Source organism: Octopus bimaculoides, chromosome 9 (genome assembly GCF_046866305.1).
Source record: "Octopus bimaculoides isolate indiv1 chromosome 9, ASM4686630v1, whole genome shotgun sequence".
Taxonomy (NCBI): domain Eukaryota; kingdom Metazoa; phylum Mollusca; class Cephalopoda; order Octopoda; family Octopodidae; genus Octopus; species Octopus bimaculoides.
This window is the reverse complement of record NC_142936.1, coordinates 30,700,276-30,721,815: the sequence shown is the minus strand read 5'-3', so window position 1 is coordinate 30,721,815 and position 21,540 is coordinate 30,700,276. Positions and strand designations below refer to the sequence as shown.

The 21,540-nt window shown below is 39.5% G+C and overlaps 2 protein-coding genes and 1 long non-coding RNA gene across 12 annotated transcripts in view; 2 read left to right on the top strand and 1 right to left on the bottom strand.

Annotated features, from left to right (window-relative positions):
* The window catches only part of LOC106878959 (hydroxyacylglutathione hydrolase, mitochondrial), a 90,529-nt gene extending 81,598 nt beyond the window's left edge, over nucleotides 1-8,931 (bottom strand). Inside the window, exon 1 of one of the 2 annotated variants that reach the window (XM_052970536.2) lies at nucleotides 8,390-8,931. Coding sequence is in view for 1 of the 2 variants with exons in the window: in XM_052970535.2 (XP_052826495.1) it covers nucleotides 1,126-1,174 (49 nt within the window). In the remaining variant the exon portion in view is untranslated. Of the gene's footprint in view, nucleotides 1-1,125; nucleotides 1,845-8,389 lie in introns of those variants that run through there. The other variant, XM_052970535.2, reaches the window with a different exon arrangement.
* LOC149134034 (uncharacterized) lies at nucleotides 3,398-14,271 on the top strand. 6 transcript variants are annotated; one of them, XR_016243091.1, is made up of 5 exons: nucleotides 7,442-8,140; nucleotides 9,473-9,601; nucleotides 10,837-10,962; nucleotides 11,805-12,031; nucleotides 12,935-14,271. It is a non-coding gene; the product is annotated as an uncharacterized LOC149134034 (long non-coding RNA). The 6 variants fall into 6 exon arrangements; XR_016243090.1 differs by lacking the exons at nucleotides 7,442-8,140; nucleotides 10,837-10,962 and adding an exon at nucleotides 3,398-5,551; XR_016243089.1 differs by lacking the exon at nucleotides 10,837-10,962 and having other exon boundaries at nucleotides 7,401-8,140.
* Nucleotides 14,272-15,300: 1,029 nt separating this feature from the next.
* The window catches only part of LOC106883292 (tRNA endonuclease ANKZF1), a 478,270-nt gene continuing 472,030 nt past the window's right edge, over nucleotides 15,301-21,540 (top strand). For all 4 annotated transcript variants that reach the window (XR_016243084.1, XR_016243085.1, XM_089357310.1 and 1 more), the window contains exon 1: nucleotides 15,301-15,346. The gene's annotated coding sequence lies outside the window, so the exon portion shown is untranslated. The remainder of the gene's footprint in view (nucleotides 15,347-21,540) is intronic.

The following is a 21,540-nucleotide window of genomic DNA, read 5'->3' as shown; positions in this document are numbered from 1 at the left end:
AGCATAGATGTTTGTAAGCCATTCAAGTACACAAAAAAAAAACTTAGTTTCACTGCAACATTTAAATCTCATTTCAATCTCAATATTTTCGTCGCTTTAAAACCGAGACTTGTTCACTGACAAAACAGATGCAGCACAAATTTTTGTCAGGGTTTTGTCGCGGTTTCAAAGAACGAAAATATTTAGACACAAATGAAATTTAAATATTGCAGTGAAAGTAACGGTTGTGTGTGTGTGTGTGTTCTTGAATGACTCACAAACATCTACGCTGCAATTGTCGCTGTTAATACCATTATGTAGAAGACAGAATCGAAAATATTTTGTGCGCAAATTTTTGTTTTCATCTTCGTATATAGCATAGATAACTTTTCCTCTGAAATGCCACTTTCGGCCTCCAGGACACATTGGTCGGCCAGAGATTATATAGTTGAAGACACTTGCTGGCGAATGGGGGCGAACCAAGACAATTCACACGATCCGATTTTTTTCCCTGTTCTTCCCAACCACACGGTTCCGAGTTCAGTCCCACTGCATGGCATTGGGCAAGTGAATTTTCCAAGTCCTCTCCTCCACCCCTCTAGGCCGGCGCGCATTTTTTTAATTTTTTTATTCGTTTACTATATGTTATTTTACACCTATTACACTATGTTTTGTTTTGTTTGTAATTTTTTTTGCGGGTCAAACACTGGAGGTGTTTAACCGAAATCTGTAGTTATGCTGGGCAGGTCTATATGGCAATTCAAGGGTTCGACAACTCAAGCAAATTTTAAACATACTTCACATCAAATATTCCGATTCTATCGATAATAAAAATAATGACCGAATTTTAGTTTTTCCCCATCAATTTTAATAAACATTTTTTATTAAATTTCTTACTTAAAAGCGATAATAACACCAAAAACCAAAAAAAAAAAAAAAAAGGAATTATTGTTTTTAAATCAAGAAATTTATTAATTAAGCTTTTCGATTTTATCTTACAAGTTTACAATATGGGGTCGATATGTTCAACGGCCTTTGCTTTAGACAAATATTTATAAATGCTAAACGGAGTTATGTGAAGGGCGCTTCAGTTTCACATAAATATAAGAGTTGGATTAAATTAAGAAAAGAAAACTGTTAGATTACCTGAAAATTGCAGCCTGCTAAAGAATGTGGACACTGACTTTAAGAACATTAAAATTTACTTTATGGCGAACGCTTACTAAGGGGAAACAATTGTTGTCGTCGTGTAAAAAAATATTACTGGAAATTTTCATCCACCCTGGGTTCAAAGAACATGTCTTTTTTATTCAATTGACATTCTCCTACCTACAGCCGTATTTTAGCGCGGTTTCGTCTACTCTTACCATATTCGTTACTTTCACCTACTTTACTATCACTTTTTCAAATTAAACTTACTATGTTTAAAAGTAATGCATTTTACAATAATGGTTGTGCGAGACAGAACGATTTTTTTCTCTTATGTGAAAGAACATGCTAATGTAAAGCATTTGGTGAGATGCTAACGAAGGTGCATTCACATGATCCAGTAAATAGTTTGGTAGACTCTTGGATAGCTGTCCCCCATAAGTCGAGATTTCTCCTTTTATCGGGATGTCTATTTTTCTTTTATCTCAAACTTCTTTAGAATACATCCGACGTCCGAGGACTATATAGATAAATTTTTTTTTTGTTTTGTTTCGTGTGCAGATGGACGACGACGTGAGCGAGATTAGGAGGTTGGTGGTCCTAGCAGGGTTTACTGGAGCAGTGCTGGCGTTGATTGTGAAGCTGGCTTTTGTGACAGGCTTTCCCGACCATATCTCTGTACGTCTGCACTAGATGCCGAACATCGAAACCATGTCGGGGGAAGAGATGATTGGGATCTATTTTAAAACGGGGGCGCCAGTTTTCATTTATGTTTTATGTAGTGTTTTTGGTACCGAAAGACTTTCAAACTTCGTATACTTATCTATTTTGTGTTATAGAACAGAAAAATATTTTTGTATTCGAATTCATTTCATGTAAAAAATTGTCTTATTTCGATAATTTCTACTAATCACTGACGTCTATTCAGTTGAAAACAGTTAGCGCTGTAACGGTGTATATCGTATTAATCCCCTAACCCTAACTAGACTGTTAACCGTAACTCTAGAATCCGAACTCTAAAATTGTTACACACAAAGATACGCACAGCGTAATTTATTATATAAACAATATATGCGTATAAATTACGATTAAACCGGATGAAATATGTCACAGGGAATAACATTTTTATGACCGCCCAGCAGTAACTCTATTCAGCTGAATAGACGTCAGTGATTGGTTGAAATTACAGAAATACGACAACTTTAACATGGAATAACTTGCGATGTACGTTTTTTTGTTAAGAAGACTAAGAGTAAAAGATGTTTTATATGACACATTCTACCAGTGTCCCAAGTTTCAAAGTGTTTCGTTAGTGTTTCGTTAAGAAAATACTGGCGCCCCCGTTTTAAAATAGATCCGATGATTGACAAATCGTGGGTGTTGTCGCAAAGTGACACACATGACGTAACGGCAAGTGATGGTGGATATGAGCAGGACGAAGAGGCAGGCAGCGAACAACGACAGCAAGTGTCTGGCGAAGCAAACGGCCGAGGGACCATGCTTCAGATGTCGAGTTGAATGTGTGTCCTGCCATGTGGGTGACAAGGCAGCAGACGCGTGTGGAGGCGAATGGGAGGGGTTCGACCTCACGTTAGCCTATCTGCAGCTCCATGTATCAGAGAAGTTGTGGAAGTACCAACTAGTGTGGTACAGGGGCAGAACATACTGCCTGACTTGAATGGGTTTCAGCCTGAGTTCGGCGCCAAAGATCATGGCAAAGGTCCTTTAGTACGAGTGGTCACTAGTTTAAAGTATGGAAGTATGCGTGACGAAGTTCATTAAATGCGCTTTTGAGAAACATGTGTACTGAATGCTAGAAGGCATTTTTAAACAAAGCATTGTAACTTTATTAAAATAGGAACGAGTGCTGACGAGTAGTAAAAGTGTATAGCCTGTATGTGTATGCGAGTCAGGTAAAGTATTATAGCTTACTTTTGCACAAAATGATTCTGTCGGAAGCCGTTGTAAGCTAATAGGAATGGAGCTAGTTTAAACGAAAATATACAGTTCATCATAAGGCAGAGTTTGTGGCTGATGTCATCCAGGCTTTCGAGGAGAGAAGTTAGCATAAATGAACTAGGCTGTTCAGGAGGTGACAAGTCGAGAGCCGATATAACTCACTGTTGGTTACATGAAGTTGGTGGTGAACACACTAAAACTGTTTCATGTTGGAAGAATAACTGTTGTATCAGTGCTGTCTTTTTGCTAACTGCCTAATAACTCCCCAAACTTCACTGCTAAGTTAGATAACTGCTGTTTGTATTCCTACGCATCTAGCCCTGATTAGCTGGAGTATGCCATAGCACAACTGTACTATGCCGTGGCAACATATATAACTTTCCTGACTCACTACAGCCCTAAAGGTGCTTTGGGGCAAAGAGGTCAAAGTGGAGCAGGCTACCAGCCCATATATTGATGATATCCTTGTAGACGAGAATGTGGCATCGGCAGAGGAAATCGTGAGCCATCTTTGGAGGTTCGAACTGACAACAAAACCGCCAGAGGCTATAGAAGGAGGCACGTCGTTGGGGCTCAGGCTCGAAAGAGATAAAGCGAGTAGGCTTGTGTTTCGCAGAGGAAACGAGATCCTGGAACTAAATCAGGGGTGTTCTCGATGTGTGGGAAGCTTGTGGGTCACAAGTCTGTTGCAGGATGGCATGTAGTTATGTCAAAAAGCAAGCAGAAGAAGTGAACTGAGGTAATAAAGTAGAAGACAGTGATGATAATGCGAGCGGAAGATCCAGGGAAGGGCAGCTGGTACGTGCTTGATACAAAGAAAGGGATCGTGTAGTGCAAGCAGCATAGCGTTGGGAGGTGTCGAGGTGGAAGACATAGCGTGGCTTAGTAAGAAGGACGACTACAACTACATCAATGTGGCTGAACTGAATGCTGTGTTAAAGGGTGTGAACCTAGCACTGAGATAGGGACTGCAAACTGTAAACGTCTGGGCTGATTCTACTACAGTGCGAGGGTGGGTGGGATCAGTGATCACCAACCAGAGGAGGATTCGCACGAAAGGGGCCACGGAAATGGTGATTAAGCATTGCCTGGGAATCCTGAGGGAGCTAGCTGCCGAGTTCGACCTGGAGTTGCATGTAGTTTTCGTGCCCTCAGAAAAGAATAAGGCAACGATTCTAACCAGAGTGAAAAAGCATTGGTTGGAAATAGCAGACGATGTTCCGAGTAGGGTAGCAGTGGTTTGTCAGCTGGAGGGCACAGAACTGAGGAGACTGCACAACATGCACCACATCGGAGTCAACAGGATGTTGTTTTTTGGCTAGGACGGTCGACCCCGATGTCACCAGGGAGAGCGTTTGGAGAATAGTGGGGAATTGCAACAGGTGTCAATCAATCGATCCTGCCTCAAGCGCACACGAAACAGAAAAGATTCGGGTAGAGGAAGACTGGAAGAGGCTAGCCATTGATGTAACACTCTATAGGGGAAAAGTGTCCCTTTCAATAGTCGACTGTGGGCTGAGGAGAATGGCTATATAGAGAGAAATCGGAGCGGAGACTGCTACCGAAGTCGCAGAAGTGCTGAATGCGGCGTTCTTGGAAATGGCGCTTGTAGACGAGCTATTGATGAAAAACAGAACAGTTTTTTTGCTCAGAGCAGCTGAGAGAGATGCTCGAAAGGTGGGGTACAAGACGCCTCTTCAGAGCTGCATACAGGCCAGGTGGAAATAGGATTGTGGAATGGCACCACCGTACGATTAAATCCATGGCTGAGAGGAAACGAATCTCCCCTATGAAGGCAGTCTTCTAGTACAACATGTCGCCCAGGATAGGGCAAAGCTGAAGAGTCGGTCCTGCAAAGAGCCATATACTGGTACAAATGAAGACACCTGAACGTGGTGCCACAGCAGCCAAGGGTAAATGGAGTTACATCTGTGGAGACGAAGTGTGGGTGAAACTCCCGAACGCTTGGTGTACAACGCAGTGGGAAAAAGGAAAGGTGACCGCGATCAGTACTCCAAATAATATATCAATGGATGGAATGCCGCGTCACGTCTTGGATATTCGAAGGGTGATTAGTTCTTCCGATGATGAAGGAGAGAGAGAAACCGGCCTCGTGACCCTACGGAGATCTCAAATGGAACGTCACACACCCCGCCAAGGTGGATGGACGATTACGAAACAGACCAGGGGAGCAGTGATCTTTTGATCGGGGGGGGGGGAGCATGTGGTGGAAGGGGAATTGACCGGAAGGGAGAAGGAGAGACGGCGCAAGAAGACCGAAATGAACCATATGACGTCACGTCAGCGAACGATGGGGCAAGTCTGTCTCTTTCTTACACTGTCTGCGGACAAGGCAAGTCGTGCTGCTAGAAGTAGTGTGAACGGATCCGAACTGAAGAAATCGGTTGAGCCAACACAGATAACACCTGAATGATCTGACCGCAGTACCCGATTGCAACTCGAGGTAAGAGCAACTCTGTTTTTGTGCCTTTAAACCACAGCCTGTGTACTCATTGGGGATAATGTTAATAATTCTAGGCCCAAAACTCTGCTAAACACAGAGTTAAAGATTTTGGCCAAGGTGCTCGCAAAGAGAGTTAGGATTGTCGTGGGTGACCTGGTGGGGGAAGCACAGACATGTGCCATCCCAGGAAGGACGATACAAGACAATCTTCACCTCATTCGCTACACCATAGAGCGGGTGGGTAAAATGCATGGCAACGGTGGGGCATTGGTGAATTTAGATCAGTCTAAGGCGTTCGATAGGTTGACCACGGATACCTGTCGGCGGTCCTTCGAGCGGCTGGATTTGGCCCGACCTTCCGAGGCTGGATTAAAGCCATGTACAGCAATATCGAATCAATAGTCCGGGTGAATCGGTTCTTCTCGAACCCCTTCGCGATCGAGCGTTAGGTTCGTCAGGGCTTCCCCCTGTCCCCGATTCTGTACGTATTGGCGCTCGAGCCATTGCTGCGGAAGTTGAAGGACGTGGGGGTGGACCCGCATGATCTTTGTTGCGGAAGGAACGTGACGGCATACGCGGATGACGTCACCATCATCGTGTCGGATGAAGGGCGTCTACCTCGCATAGAAGGCGCCATCAAAGGTTACCAGACGGTGGCAGGGGCGAAAATTAACCAGGAAAAATCAGTCGGCTTGCAACTCGGCACCTGGAGGGGCAAGTCGATGCCTCCCAACAGCGTCGTCGGGCGCTGGACGGAGAGCCCGGTTAAAATGCTCGGGGTCTGGTTTGGACCGGACCTCCAGGTGGAGAACTGGAGTGAGGTGGCGAGCAAGGTGACAGCCATAGCCCAGAAGTGTTCTGGGAGGAGGTTATCCTTGTTGGGAAGGGAGGAGGTTATCCTTGTTGGGAAGGGAGGAGGTTGCGCAGGTGTTCATAGCATCGGTGATAACCTACCGCCGAACCGTCGTGCCTTGCCCTGGTTTGTGGCTGAACAAGCTGGAGCGGATACTTTTCCACTTTTTGTGGGGAAGGAAAACTCCACTTGTGAGGCGTTCCATCTGTTGCCAGAAACTCAGAAACCGTTAAAGGGTTGGCTGGGGATGCCCTGGCTGATGATGCGCAAGCACGCGCTGAGGCTGAGGCATCTCCGGTGCCACCTCGATGGTGAGCAGGTGTGGTCAACGCTTGCCGAACAGGACTTCCCAAAGTATAGGTCCCTGAGGGACTTAGGAGCATGGATCAAGCGAAGACCCAAGACAGGGGAATGGCATGTGGAGTGCAAACAAGCACTTTCCCTCTTCTCCCGGGTGAGCAATGCTAACAGCAAGATTACCACAGCGGATATTTATAGCGGGTTAGTAGAGCTTAAGTCTGACGATGTCCTGGGGGAAGACTCTAGGCTTTGATAAGAAGCAGTTAGCCAGCCTGTTCGGGAGGACCTTCGGGTCGAGATTCCTGGATAACTACCAGAAATCCTTGACCTGGCTGTGCTACCGATCGGCCTTACCGGTTCGGGAAAGGTTGTCAAGGCCCGGATATGACACCTCCCCCAAGTGTCCGAGGTGCGGGCGTGCCAGTGAAACGGTGACGCACGCCTTCGTACACTGAGGAGCTGAGGGATTTGATAACCTATGCCGAACAATTGATGTCGGATGCAGAAGAAGTACGGCTCTCGACTGAGTCCATGATTAAGATTGTACCGCCTTTCTCTTTCTCCAAAGAGAAGGCAGCATTTCTCTGGGTAATAACCATATTGAAAGAAACGGTATGGAAGACGCGTGTGGAAGGAATTGTGACAGGACAGTTCATCTCCAGACGAGGACTGGTGAACCATTTCACCGCCCATCTTGTTTTCAAGATTCGTCTGGAGAGGAGGGGCTTGCCGCAAAGAGTGTTTGCGAAAAGATGGAAGGAAATCGTAAGAAAGATGAGTATGCAAGGAGCCATGCCAACACGGCCGGACCGGGCATAGAAAAGAAAAAGACACAAAAAAAGGGAAATCAACCGGCGGGTTAGTAAGATAAACCCCACCCCCACCCCCCGCCAAAAAAAAAAGAGAATTTAAAAATTTTAATATTTTATATATTTTTAATGTACCATATTACATTACATTATTATATTCGTTATAACATCCATTCGATAGAACACTCGTAAAAAGCTGAAGACCGATATATATGTTTTTGTCTATCCTTGTTTGTCCCCTCTACATATCCGATTTATTAGGAATAAAAAGAACATCTTCGGCCTTAGACCTTTTGAGGTCTAGCCGCTGACCACAGAGCACCAGCCAGTTCCAACAACAACACTTCAACACCTTGCTGCAACTCCATCTTCGATGCCACCATCAGCTTCTTCGTCGACAGCGTCTACACTGACGTCTCTATGTACACACCACCAACAGCACCCGCACTTTCTCTCAACACTGTTTGTGTGAATTGCTTCACCACGAATAACAGCGAGACCCTCTGTACCAAGTAACCGATCGCAGCCTCAACCTCTCGGGCGACAGTATCTTTTCTCCAGGCTCTGCTATTCGGCCACGATCTCTTGTACAGCACCTTTACCACTGTGTACCATGAATACGAACTGGTATTTCTTATCCTTGTGTCTGGACTTTCTCCTAACGTCCTTATTATAAACTGTTTTCTATGCTCTGTATCTCTTGCATTCACATACACATATTTGTATACACACACTCTTTGTTTACACGACGGCCTGTCTTATATTGTGTTTTATTATGTCGCATTCACTCACACAGACATTCACGCTGACTACCAATAAACCTTACTTTTATACATTTGTTACCGGTTGAGTCTCTCTTTTCTTGTTGGCACTTACCTCATTCCATCTATTTTTTTTTTTGTGCCGACCGTGCGATGCGCTAAAGGAGCCGTTCCTTCGTCACCATCTCCTGGTCGCTACAATTGTCCCGTTAGCGTGAAGGAAGTCCTGGAGCTTATTATAATCAAATTGGGTTCCTCTGTCAGAGTGGATACAACTTGGTGATCCAAACAATAAAAAGAGATTGAGCAGGTGGGAAATTACTGTTTCGGTACTCATGTCTTTGCATGGCTATGCGAATGGGTACCTTCAGTACTCATCGACTATTATCAATAATTAGCGATATTGTGTGGTTGATGGCAGGGTACCAACAAAGTCAATGGAGAGGCGCTCCCAAGGTCTCAATGCCCGTATTAACTGACCCATAAGTGGTTTGTGGAAGCAGGGTTTGAGTTTGATGCATGTAGAGCAAGCGAGTGTCATTTCGCGTATTTCGGTGAGGGAAGAAGGCGGATCACTCGTGGGTAGCACAGTTGTTTGTGAAGGGTTATTAGTATTGTGGTATCTCTTGTTGATGCGCATCTGCTGCTTTATTTTGAGTTCCTGATCTTTATAAGATTGTGTAATTTATGTCTGAGAGGTCCAAGCGCCAGCGTATAAGTTTTTCATTTTTGATTTTTGTTGTCCCTTGCTTATTGAAGATCATCGCCACCGAGCGTTGATCGGTGACGGTGTTGCAGTATGGGGAAACATCTATTAGGTGGTGCTATTTGCGGCAGCATTCTACGATTGCGCAGGCTTCTCTCTCGACGATGGATTGGTGTTTTTTCTGTTTTCGAAAGGGACCTTAAACAGAAGGCCACTGGCCTTCCTTGTTGTGATAGCGTCCCTCCCAAGGGTAGGTCGGAAGAATCTCTTTCGATGGTAAGTGGTATCCCAGCCAGCATGACCATATCGGGTGAACAGCGGAATATCGGTAATTTTTGCCGATATCAGCCCGTCATCAATACGACATCAAAACGGAGTTATTTTATGTTTTGCATTTCTCACTGTCAGTTCCATTTACTACTATCATCGTCCATGTAGAAAAAATTGTATTTGTAACAGTATTGTGTTTTTAAATTTTTTTTTTTTTAACAGTATTCCAACATCGGGTGGATGCCGGATTGCTGTCGTACTGCAGTTGGACACACAATATCCTTGTGTTCCGAGCAAGGACAGGGGAAACAACTCAAAATGTGATCCTTTCATTTTCGACATCGGAAGCAGGTAAATTCAATATCTCTGTTGTAAGTTAGGATGAAAAAACATGTGATTTATCTACTGTCATAAATAAGACTAAAAACGCTTTTAAATTTTGCCAGTTCAGTATAATGTATGGGAAAATTTAAAGTCTTTCAACTTCAGAAATATTCAACAATTAATTGTGAATCGAATGTTCCAGTGCATTTTCAAAACTTGGATCCAAACCGACACGATGGAAAAAGTTGTTAAAATCGTTTTTTCAAGCATCAACGAACATTATGGCGTTTACATTTAAAGCTAATATTTGAGTGGTTATCAACATTTGACAGATTATTCGTTTTGATGCGTGTAGCCAAAAGCAAATAGAAAATAAACCTACCACAGCTCAAAATGTATTTCAAATTTCTCAATGAAACCCTACAGAAATGGATATCATTAGGATAGCTACAGATAGCCTGTCTACAAATTTCAGACAGACAGTTCTTTAATAATTAGTGAATCCCTTTTAGATGTTCGTTTTGTTAATGTTGACATTATTACCCGGAAACAAAATCTAAAAAAAAAAAAAAAAAAAGTGCCACAGGTGTAAAAAAAAAAAAAAAAAGGTGTAAGAAACGAATATAAAGACAAAATGCCCGGAAAGCAACGGTGGGGAGAGGCCTTCGGAAAATTCACAAGATCCTATGTTTTTCCCTCATAACTTCTAGGAAAATGGGTTTTTTTTCAATGAAATTTTATATAAATGCCTTTCAGACGGTATAGATTGCGATTATAAAGAAGTCCTCTCCCCACCCCTCGTTGCTTTCCTGGTATTTTTGTTTTCATATTCGTTTCCTACACCTTTTTTTTTACACTATTTTTTAAAATTTTGTTTCATGGTAATAATATCAACATTAACTATTCGTTTATTTTTTTTATGTCTTGGGGTTTATCAACATATCTGACAGTTAGGATCATTCCATGTTTGCTGAATTTATTATTTGCATTGGAAATGGGGTTGAATATCATTTCCCGAGGACACCCATGTAAAACTCTGAGTCTCTACTCACCATCCACTTTTCATTTTACATGAAAGTGCAGGTAGGCTGTCAGACATGGCCATGGATAGCACTACAAGTTTGAGGCTTATTATAAACATTGTATGAGTTCCAGTGTGTTCTAAGGCTATGTGTTGACAAACATATACCCATGTTATTCACTGTGTGAAGGGAAATACATGTAATTCCCTGTTTATTTTTCATTCTATTTTGTTTTCTCAGATGATGATGATGATGATGATGATACTGAGTATCAAAGATGGATGCTACCAAAGCCACCTCCTGTCATTCAGAGCCAAGTAGATATCCATAGCCAACTGACATTCACAGTATGCTAAAGAAAGAAGTGTAAATGTAGCTCCTTCCAACTTGTCGGGAAAATCTGAACAGTTGTTGCACGATGAGTCAAATATTATATCAGTGGTATACTTTAGGATATGTGGAAAATGGTTTCAAATTTATTTATAAACAGTAAAATAAAATATTCTGTGTTTGAAAGCAGCTCTTAGGGTCATTCCATGGAGAGTCATGTTTTAAATGTATGCTTTCACCCTGATACATAATTATAGTGCTTAAGAAATAACTGGCAGGTAAATGAGGGTAGAGTCAAAAGAAAAAAACACATTTTCAAGAATTTTAGCAATTTAATCTATCTTGTTTCAAAAGGATTACTTAAAAACAATAAATTGTATCACTCATCTGGTCTGTTGATATTTATGCAATGATATTATAAGTTTTAGCTTCAGATAGCCACAGCATCTCCATGGACGTTTTGGGTGAAGAGGTACAAAAACTTTGCTTGCATTAGTGTGAGGAATATAATACTGTAATATTAACTTTGGTGTCTTTTACTATTCTAGAGGCCCTTGGGGCACTGAAACAAGGTGCCACTTCCCTGTTAAATAGGTATCATAATTTCTAATTCTGGAATATGAAACCCCTACCCCTAATCATGGCAAACTAGAAAAGGCAAATAAATATTAGTGTTATACTAGACCTTATATAAGGCCACAAATAGTTGATTGTTGGTTTAGCAAACTCTCTGATTCCAGAAAGCAAATGTGAAATGAGATTATTATTGATTGTGTATTATTTTCAGTATATCTGTAAACTACTAACATCATGAGGTGTACTCAGCAAGTATTTCGTAACTCTACTCTACCTTTTTTTTTTTCTATTTTCTATTTCAGATCAGGATCACCGGCTATTCACTGCAATTGAAAAAATTTGAGAGGAACAGTCTCAGCAGAGGGAAATGTTGCACTCTATATTGCAGCTAATTCAAAATATTCCATCCTCATCCTCCATTTCGGAGACAAGGAATCTCCCTGACACAATTCATTTCCCTTGTGAGAGTCAAGAGGATGTTGAGGCTTTGGAAGCTGAATTAAGTGATGTTGCGGTTCAAAATAACATAGTAAGTTGTACATTTTACCTGCTGGTTCATTAATACCATCTCTGCCCCTCTCTAACTGATCTGTCTACTTACATGTGACACTTGTTTCCTTCATTCTTTACATGCGTGTGTTTCCATATCCCCCCCCCCCACACACACACACACCAAAGAAACTCACACCCATCATTGTGTGCTCATCTTGATACTCATAACCTCAGATTTGGTTGGTTTTGAATGTATAGTAATTAAAAATATTTAAGTGCATCAACCTGATATTCAGTTAAAAAGATTATTTGATTAAGGTCCCAGCAGGAACCTCAGAAAGTTACATGGTGCTTGTATACTGTGGTTTACTAGTTCTGTTTTACTAGTAAAGTAAAGTAAGTCAACCAATGGCAGTTGGACATCATATGCATAAACAATTTGCAAAACTTGACTCTATTTGTATGTTGTCATTGTTTGTCACAAAATAACCTAGATGCTGAAATTGACGTTGAACCCTTGAATTTTCTTTTTAAGAACCCACAGGAACCCTGTTAATTGTTTTTGATGTTTGACAATAAGGTTATTATTCTACATTTTTCTTTACATTTGAGTGTATATATATTTTCTCATAGTGTATTGAAAATGACTGCATTTTTTAATTTTGATTTACAGTCATTGGACTGAAAATGGCCCTGGGCTGGGCATTTGATGACATTAATATTCACTTTGAGTACTGTTTTAGCCAGACTCTGGGGTGGTGGGAGTGGTTGTACCAGCTTGACATAAAACAGTAGTGAACATTTATGAATGTTTGTATCTGCTTTCAACAATTAATCAAATCCATGTAATTTATGCAAGTACAAAAGTAAATGCATGTGAGTGCATTTGTTATTCTCACATTAAGAACTACTTTTAAGAAACATAATTAATTAATTTCAGGGGCTGTTTGCAAGACTATGGAAAATGCAACAGAAGCAGAGGTTGAGTTGGTGACTTGAGAATGGCTTTGGACTGCTAGTGACAAAAATGGTGGCCGAAGGAGGAGAGAAAAAAAATTTGGACAAGTCTGCTTTTGACAATGAATCTGCTACAGATCTCGAGTTTGCACAAATTAAAAATTAAGATAACCCATTTACGGGTTACCTCAATTCTTTAAGGTAATCCATTTTAGCAACACACTGGTAACAATAGGCTGAATAGTTTTGCATACATGGTTTTGTCTTCCATTCAAATTACTCATTCACCAAGTTAGTAATACTCCTATCTGTGGTTTCAAATACAATTTTATTGATATCTCTCGCATTTAATGTATTTTTCCTATTTCTGCACACTCTGCCCAATCTCAAATTCATATTGGCCCAACATCAAGGAATATGTCAGCCTGATGTTGCGCCACGTTGCAAAATGAAATCAGGCCAAAATCAAACCGACACAATTTCTGATGTAGGGCTGATATACGTGACAACATCAGTTTGATATTGGCCCAATATGGTTTTGCTGGCTGGGACTTCAGGTTGTGGAACAGCAAGTATGGCATTTACCAATGCAGCCTTCAGAGATGCAATTGTTGTTTTTGTTTCTTCCGGCAGTCCTGCTTTGTTGATATTCTCTCTGGCTCTTATAAGTGAAATGGTGAGTCTGAAGCACTTTGGTATCCACTTTGTGCTGCATTTTTGTACTCAATACAAAATAAGATATCTATATTTTTATCTATTATCTACTATTGCAGAAAGGAATTACTGATAGGATATTATAATTCATAACATCGGCCTATTGTTTTTGCCTATTGCACTAAAAGATTAATGAGATTAAGCTGACCTTTTAGACTTTTTCAAGTTATTCACAGGTCAAATCAGATACACCACCGCGGCACATCTCTCTCTTCGATTCTGTTAGGTGATTCAGCTTCACCACGATAAATAAACAGACAAGAATTTCAGCCAGCGACGAACATCTGTATAACAAGAATCACGGCCCGGCATCGATGCGACAACATCACAACTAGTGATCAGCTCTGCCACATACAGCCTCAACTCACTTCTTTCACATACAGACTCATACTAATGGTACTATAAGAACTGGTATAAATGCTCACGTGTTATTGACTCTCTTTCTATCTGCTGTAATAACTCACGTACACATACATGTATCACTCACATCAATACTTTTCTTTGTACGACGGCCTGTCTTTGATTATGTTCTTATATGTCGCATTCACACTCTCACATACACATACATCTTTAACACCATAATAAATATCTCTGTTATTCATCTAATACGGTTGTGGTCTTTCATTACTGGTCAGCTATGTTATCGTCGTATAACATTATTTGTATATCATCTTTGATATATATTTTTGTGTTCGACCGTGTGACGCGTTTAAATAAAAGGAGTCCTCTGTTTTTACCATTTGTCACCATTTCTCCTTTTATGAGTTCGCACGGTCGTTCTTACAACTTTATCGTTACATATGTGTCTTTTTTGTAGCAAGGTATCTGTGCCTGCCCCTGTTATATTTAAGCCTCCCGACATCTGGCATAAAGCCACCACCCTCTCTACTACAACCCTATTCAGACAAACAGTTATTTTTCATCTTGTGACTTGCTTGGCGATCTTGCTAATTCAGTAAACAATTTTTCATAAGTTAGTCCTAACAATTCTGTTAGATTTTGACGTCATGCCATCCACCATAACTGTTTAATTCTTATTGGTACATTTTGGTTATCTCACCCCACATTGAAATATTGGGTTTTATGAGAAATATCGGTACTTTTGGTTATCTCTCTCAACTAAAGAAATTGTTTAACCCTTAATAAAAAAAAACAAAGTGAAACGATTAAACCTCGTGTTGAATCTAATAATATTTTTATAACAAATCATACAAAACTGAAAAGATTAATAAACATGAAAACTGAAAAAATTAATAAACACGAAAACTGAAATAATTAAACATCTTACTGAATCTGATAACATTTTTATAACAAATCATACCATGCCTATTGAGGAGGCCAAACGTCAACAACGTGTTTAAGTATTGAAAAAAAAGATCTAAATCTTTTAATCCAATCTCGTCGACACAAACTAAATTTTTTAGTGGGGAGATAACCCAGTTTTTAATGGCAAATTTTTAATGGGGGTGAGATAACCAAAAAGTACCTTTTTGTTTTTGTTTATTGTAATTTTGTCGTAGAAATAAATGAATTGCAATTGAAGTGAAAAAAAAATGTGGCCAGTCAGATGTCTATTCAAAAGAAACTAATATCTCGATATTACTTATTAAAAAGAGATATATTAACGGTTACACCGTTTTAGACTAAACAGTTGCTGTATCCGGTGCGTACGTTATCTGTTGTGAGTAAAATAAATACATACATATTTATTTAATCATAATTTAATGTTTGATTCTTTATTATATGTAAAGTTGAAAATCTTATCACTATGTTATTAAATACTTGAAAAGATGTTATACTTTGATTTAGCACACTTTTTATAGTTTTATTCGGTAATTTTTCAATTTTTAATGCTTACCAATTTTCGGATTTATCGGAATATAAGCGAATAGAATGAAATATAAGATGTATAATTAGTTGTTAGAAAATCTGGATTTATGAAATCGATTGCAGAACATTTTAACGATAGGTACAAGATGTAATATCTTGTCGAGGACTATTTTACTGAATGCACTTTTGATGACGAAAGATTTTTGTAATTAAAATATCTTTATGACTTTAAGCTTCATTTTTTTAAAAATAAATTTCAAAGATTTGTTTAGGTAGTGTGAATTTTTGCTCAATAAAGGAACAAAATGTTCTATTAAACTTATTTGCTTGATTTATTTATGTTTTTATCATTGGTGTAAAGTTTTACAAATGATTGTGGACAGAGTATCTTAACATTTATCCTTAGTTACAATTTTTTAAATTAATAAATGTATTTATGTGTTTTTTTAGCTCCAGGTCATCCCTGATCAAGCTGTTCCATTTTCAAAGGTGTTTTTCTGTGACTATGTCGTTATTATGTACATCAGTACTACATTGCCCGTATCTTTGTTGTGTGTGCGTGTGCGCGCGTCTTTCTTTCTTTCTTTTTTTTTTTGTAAGATAGTAGCGTGTGAGTAGGGAACATGTGACTGCTGCTTGTAGGTCTAGCAGAGACCTCTTTCCTCGGTTTATTTACGTATTATTGCGAAATTGTTCGTTGACAAGCCAAACTGTAGTCCCGACAATAATATGATAAAAAAAACGGCATAATCACAGATTTCTGCCCCTCTCCCGGGTGTTTCGGAACAAGTCGTCCATATTTGTTTCATTTTCTTCCTTTTGTGCGTTTGTGCATCCGTAGATTTCTACTGAAGCAACAAACAGGCAAATGAAACCCTCACCAGAAAACCCGTTATGTTAAAAATAACAGCTAAAGATCTGGTACACAGGAATATGCAATTAAGACGACTTATCTCTTGCATATGACTTTTTTCACTTTAAATAAATTCTCAGGTAAACGTTTCTAATAAGAGAGGCAGAATACGCCAGAAGCAAAAATAAGGAATATACACGCACAATTAAATATACAAGTTAAAAGTATAATGTTACATAATCTCTATAATAAACATGATATTGAATTGAATAATTGGTTAATGTTGACATTATTACCCTGAAACAAAATCGAAAAAAAATAGTACAAACTGTGTAGAAAACGAATAGGAAAATAAAAATGCGCTGAAAGCAACGGGGGTGGGAGGGCTTCGGAAAATTCACAAGATCCGAGTTTTCCCCTCATAACTTTTAGGAAAATGTTTTTTTTTTTTTAATGAAATTTTATATAAATATCTTTCAAACGGCATACATTACAATTATAACGAAATTTGTGGGTAAAATCTTTTCCGAAGGGGTGGGGAGAGGACTTCGGAAAATTCACAAGATCCGATTTTTTTCCCTCATAACTTTAAGGAAAATGGATATCTTTTAATGAAATTGTATATATATATATATACCTTTCAAACGGCATACACCCGCACGATTTTCACTAAGGAGAAAAAAAAAAAATTCAGATGTTTTGCATGGAATCAAGTACCCTGACCTAATATATTGCAAACTCCTTATTTTAAGGGTGGGAAACCGGACCCCACCATTCTCGGAATCATTGGAGATTTTTCTTTCGTTGAATGAATTCTGGTGACCTCCTAATATGCTACAAAACTGTTTTTTGAGTCCGGAAAACGGGGTGAGGTGGGATCCTCGGAAATTTAACCCCCATTGATCTTTTCACCTGCATGATTTTCACTAATAAAGAAAAAAACACGGATTTTTGGCATGGAATCAAATACCCTGACCTCCTAATATGTTGCAAACCCCTTATTTTTGTTCAGAAAAAAAGGGGGAGAAACCGCCACTCCTGCTATCCTGGAATCATTGGAATTTTTTTTTTCCGTTGAATGAATTCCGGTGACCTCCTAATATGCTACAAAACCCATTTTTTGGTCCGGAAAATGGGGTGGGGTGGAACCCTTGGAAATTTTACCCCCCCCCATTTTCTAATATTTTTTGCTGTTTCTTTCTTTACCCATAATTTTAGATAACATTTTGCAGAAATACGTTTTCAAGAGAGTGTGGATTATATTAGATTGAAAATTCAAAGAAGTTTGAAATGAATAAGTGAAAATGCAGAGGTTATAGAAGTTAGTGGTAATGAAGTGTGTGGAGAGATAACGAACGATAAATTCATCTAAAATAAAATGTTAGATTTTTTTGCATGTTAAAACAAAAATATCTTTTTCCTACCTCTTAAAATCACTGGATATAATATATATGATAATCCCAACTTGCAGAATAGATTTGAAAAACTAAAGCATTTTCTCTTTGCAATTTTTGGTGCTGAAATGAGTTTCATTTTTGTGTAGGAAGAGAGAGAGTGGGTGATGAAGTTTACCTAAACTTTGAATGGTGTAACAATATATCATAATTATATATATCATTATATCATCATCGTTTAACGTCTACTTTCCATGCTGGTATGGGTTGGATGGTTTGATTGAGGACTGGCAAGCCAGAAGGCTGCAATCGAACCTCAGTCTGTTCTGGCAAAGTTTCTACAGCTGGATGTCCTTCCTAATGCCAGCAACTCCAAGAGTATAGTGGGTGCTTTTCAAGTATCACTGGCACAGGGGCCTGTCAGATGGCACTGGCATTGATCACATTCGAATGGTACTTTTTACATGCTGCCAGGTTTGCAGCATATTAGGAGGTTAGGGTACTTGATTCCACACAAAAAAAATCCGAGTTTCTTTTTTCTTAGTGAAAATTGTGTGGATGAAAGGATCAAAATTTACCGGAAATCTGTAGTTATGCCTAAAAAGACAATCATACAGTTTGGGATTTGGTTTGCAAGATCTTTTATGTGAGTTCATGTGTTGAAGCCTATTCTGTTGTGTCTGGGGAGAGTCATTCTCTTTTAGTACCTACTCGCCAGTAAAAATTTCCACTCATTTATTTATTTTTCTAAAATTTTTGTTGTATCTTGCAACCTTTGCGACAGTTGTTGACACTTTCCATTATTCAAGCTGCATTCTTTTTGTTTGTGGACATGTGTATAGGTCAGTGTGTATGCATACACATGTATGTTTGTATGTATGCATGCATGTGTGTGTATGTATGTATTCTGCATATTCATATGTTTTTGTGTGTAACTCTGTCTCCTTGTGTGAGCATGTGTGTGTGTGTTTTGTGACTATGTACTGTGTCTGTATGTATGGATGTGTATCTCCATATGTGTGGACGTGTGTCATCATTTGTATCCTTGTGTGAAGTGTGTGTGTATATGGTCATAGGTTTCAGTCTTCATTTGTGTATGTGTGCTTGTCTGTTCATATTACCTATGTACCTATCTATCAGTATGTCTATCTGTTTACTTTCATATCCATTTGCCTTCATACATGTGAATATACATACACACACACAGACATACATCTACATAACAGCCCACTAATTATTCTGCCTGTATATAAATATAAACTGTAGGTATGGGGGTATGATTATCTACTATGTATATTTCCTATTTAGTACTGGGGATGTTTCATTTATGAGGACATACTCCTGTATTTGTCTGAGTGTTGAGTCCTTCAGGTGCTTGGATACAATGCAATTGTCAAGTTCACCCAGGTTGCTTCTATGTTGGTCCTTGGCATGTTGTTAGAGTGTGGAGGACTCTTTTTGTCATAATATTGTCTCAAATGTTCATTTAGTCTTTCCATAATGCTCCTAGATGTCTCCCCATGTATGTCATGTTCATGTCTTTACAAGCATCTACTATGCATCTTATGCTGTAGACTACATTTCTAGTTCCACAGTTAATGAAAGGGTTATTCCTATGTACCTTGCATTTATCATTGGTGCATATGGTATTCTCAAAGAAGCACGTCCTACATAGTTGTGATCTGATGGAATTCCCTGGTTTTCAACAATATTAATGTTGAGTTTGGTCTCCTTCAGAGTTTTCCTAAATCTACAGGCTAGTTCTCCATGGGCTGTGGCCTCTACAAACATCACTCCTTGATATTTGTTGGTTTTATACCATGTGTTTTGTCACAAGCTCTTTGTGTCCTATTCCAGTTTTTGCTTCTATATCTAGGGCAGGTACCCTTGGTTTCATTACATATAATGTTATCTAACTTCTTTCTAGCACCCCTGTATACTTGAACCCTATCTTTCTGATCATATCCAGAGAATTGCATGTGGTGCATGAAGTTCTGTACATGTTTCTTCGTTTCATAGGGTTTGCATAGTGGGGACACGTTCGTTATCCAAACTAAGTCTGCTATCAGTATGTTAATTTTCATGCTGTGTGACAAAGCTGAGTTCTTGTGAACAACATATTTTGAAGCTATGGGTTTCATGTAATAGGAGTGGAGAAGGAACTGCACTCTGTTGTTCACAGTCTCTAACCAAAGTTCAGTATCAAGGACAGGGAGTCTATTGTTGGGGTGCCTAGTGGGGTAATCTATAGTTACACCACTACACTACACAAAAGAGACAGATTCATGACAAACATCCAAGAAGAATACCGCCGAGTAAACCATACCTGTAACAAACACTTCAACAATAAGCTCAAGTGGATGAAACAACATCAATCCCAGCATGGTAAGAATCAATACAAATACCCTAATAATATTGATGGGATTGTCATGTTGGAATGTAAACTTCGGCACCAGGACACTGGAATCAATATCTCCACCGTCAACAACAATTACAGTTCTGGAATATACAAATGAAATGCATGCTTAAGAGTTACCACCAAAATTCGCTACATATAAAAAGGTCAGAATAATTGATTGTCTATCTGAAATTGAAAAAGCATTCTTAAAATTAAGATGGAAGTTAGGACAATACAATAACAACCACACATACGTACGAAAACAACAACAATAACAAAAACGATGTGGATGACAACAACAATAGTGGCAATAACAACAATGATAACCACAACATTCCCCACTCAAACCACTATAACAACAACACAAGCATACAAAACCAATATTATAATAACAACAACAATAATGATAATAGCAACAGCAACAATGACAACAACATCCCCCACACTGACAACAATACCAACCACATCATCCACACTACTACCAGCAACACCATCCACAACAATAACAATGGGCACAACACAGACACTACCACCACCAATAGCAACAACAATGCCAGCAACTATAACAACAACAATGATAATGATAACAACACTCTACACTGTCTTCTATGATCCTAACAACAAATCCACTAAAAAACATAATGAGGAGGGGATCCACCAACTCATTTCGTCTGTTGCCAAAGGCCTACAAAGACTGAAACAGTGAATTAGGAACAGGGAATTAGTGTGCCTTCCTACAGACAAGTCTGGCAGACTGTCAATAGACAGCCCACAGTGTTATGTCCAGACCATGCAACAACACATCAGTAGCATGAGAGAAGTTGCACCACAGGAACATGAAAGAGTGGAAAAACTCTTCAATGCACAGATGAGAATGTGGTGCAACATACTCCAACCTAAGAAATGGACTGCACACAATTTCCAAGCATCCAACAATGATGTTTTTACACTATATGGGTTACGCAAAGACCACAAATCCTACATAAACCCTGTCATGGGGCCACCAACGCAACCAGTTTGCTGAGCAAATACCTCCAGCAGTTATAGACTGTCTTACTTCCTCTCATAGGTATTATGACCTCTCATAGAACTGTCCCCAGATGTCTGTGTGAGCATGGAAGATCTCAGTAAAATCAGTACTTGCAACCACTCCAACAACCTCACAGGTTATGTAGTGGGTAGTATGGATGTGATTTCACTCTACTCATCTATAGACATAGATTTTGCTGTGGAGAAATGCATTGAGATAATCTGTGAGAGTGAAGTAGAGTTCCGTGAAGTCAACATGAGGAAACTGGACCTCCTCCTTAGACTAATCTACAACTGACTATTTAGATGACCATGTCCTCAGTAGATTCTGCCCCACCAGGTTACAGAGGGGAAGACCACCCACCATCACC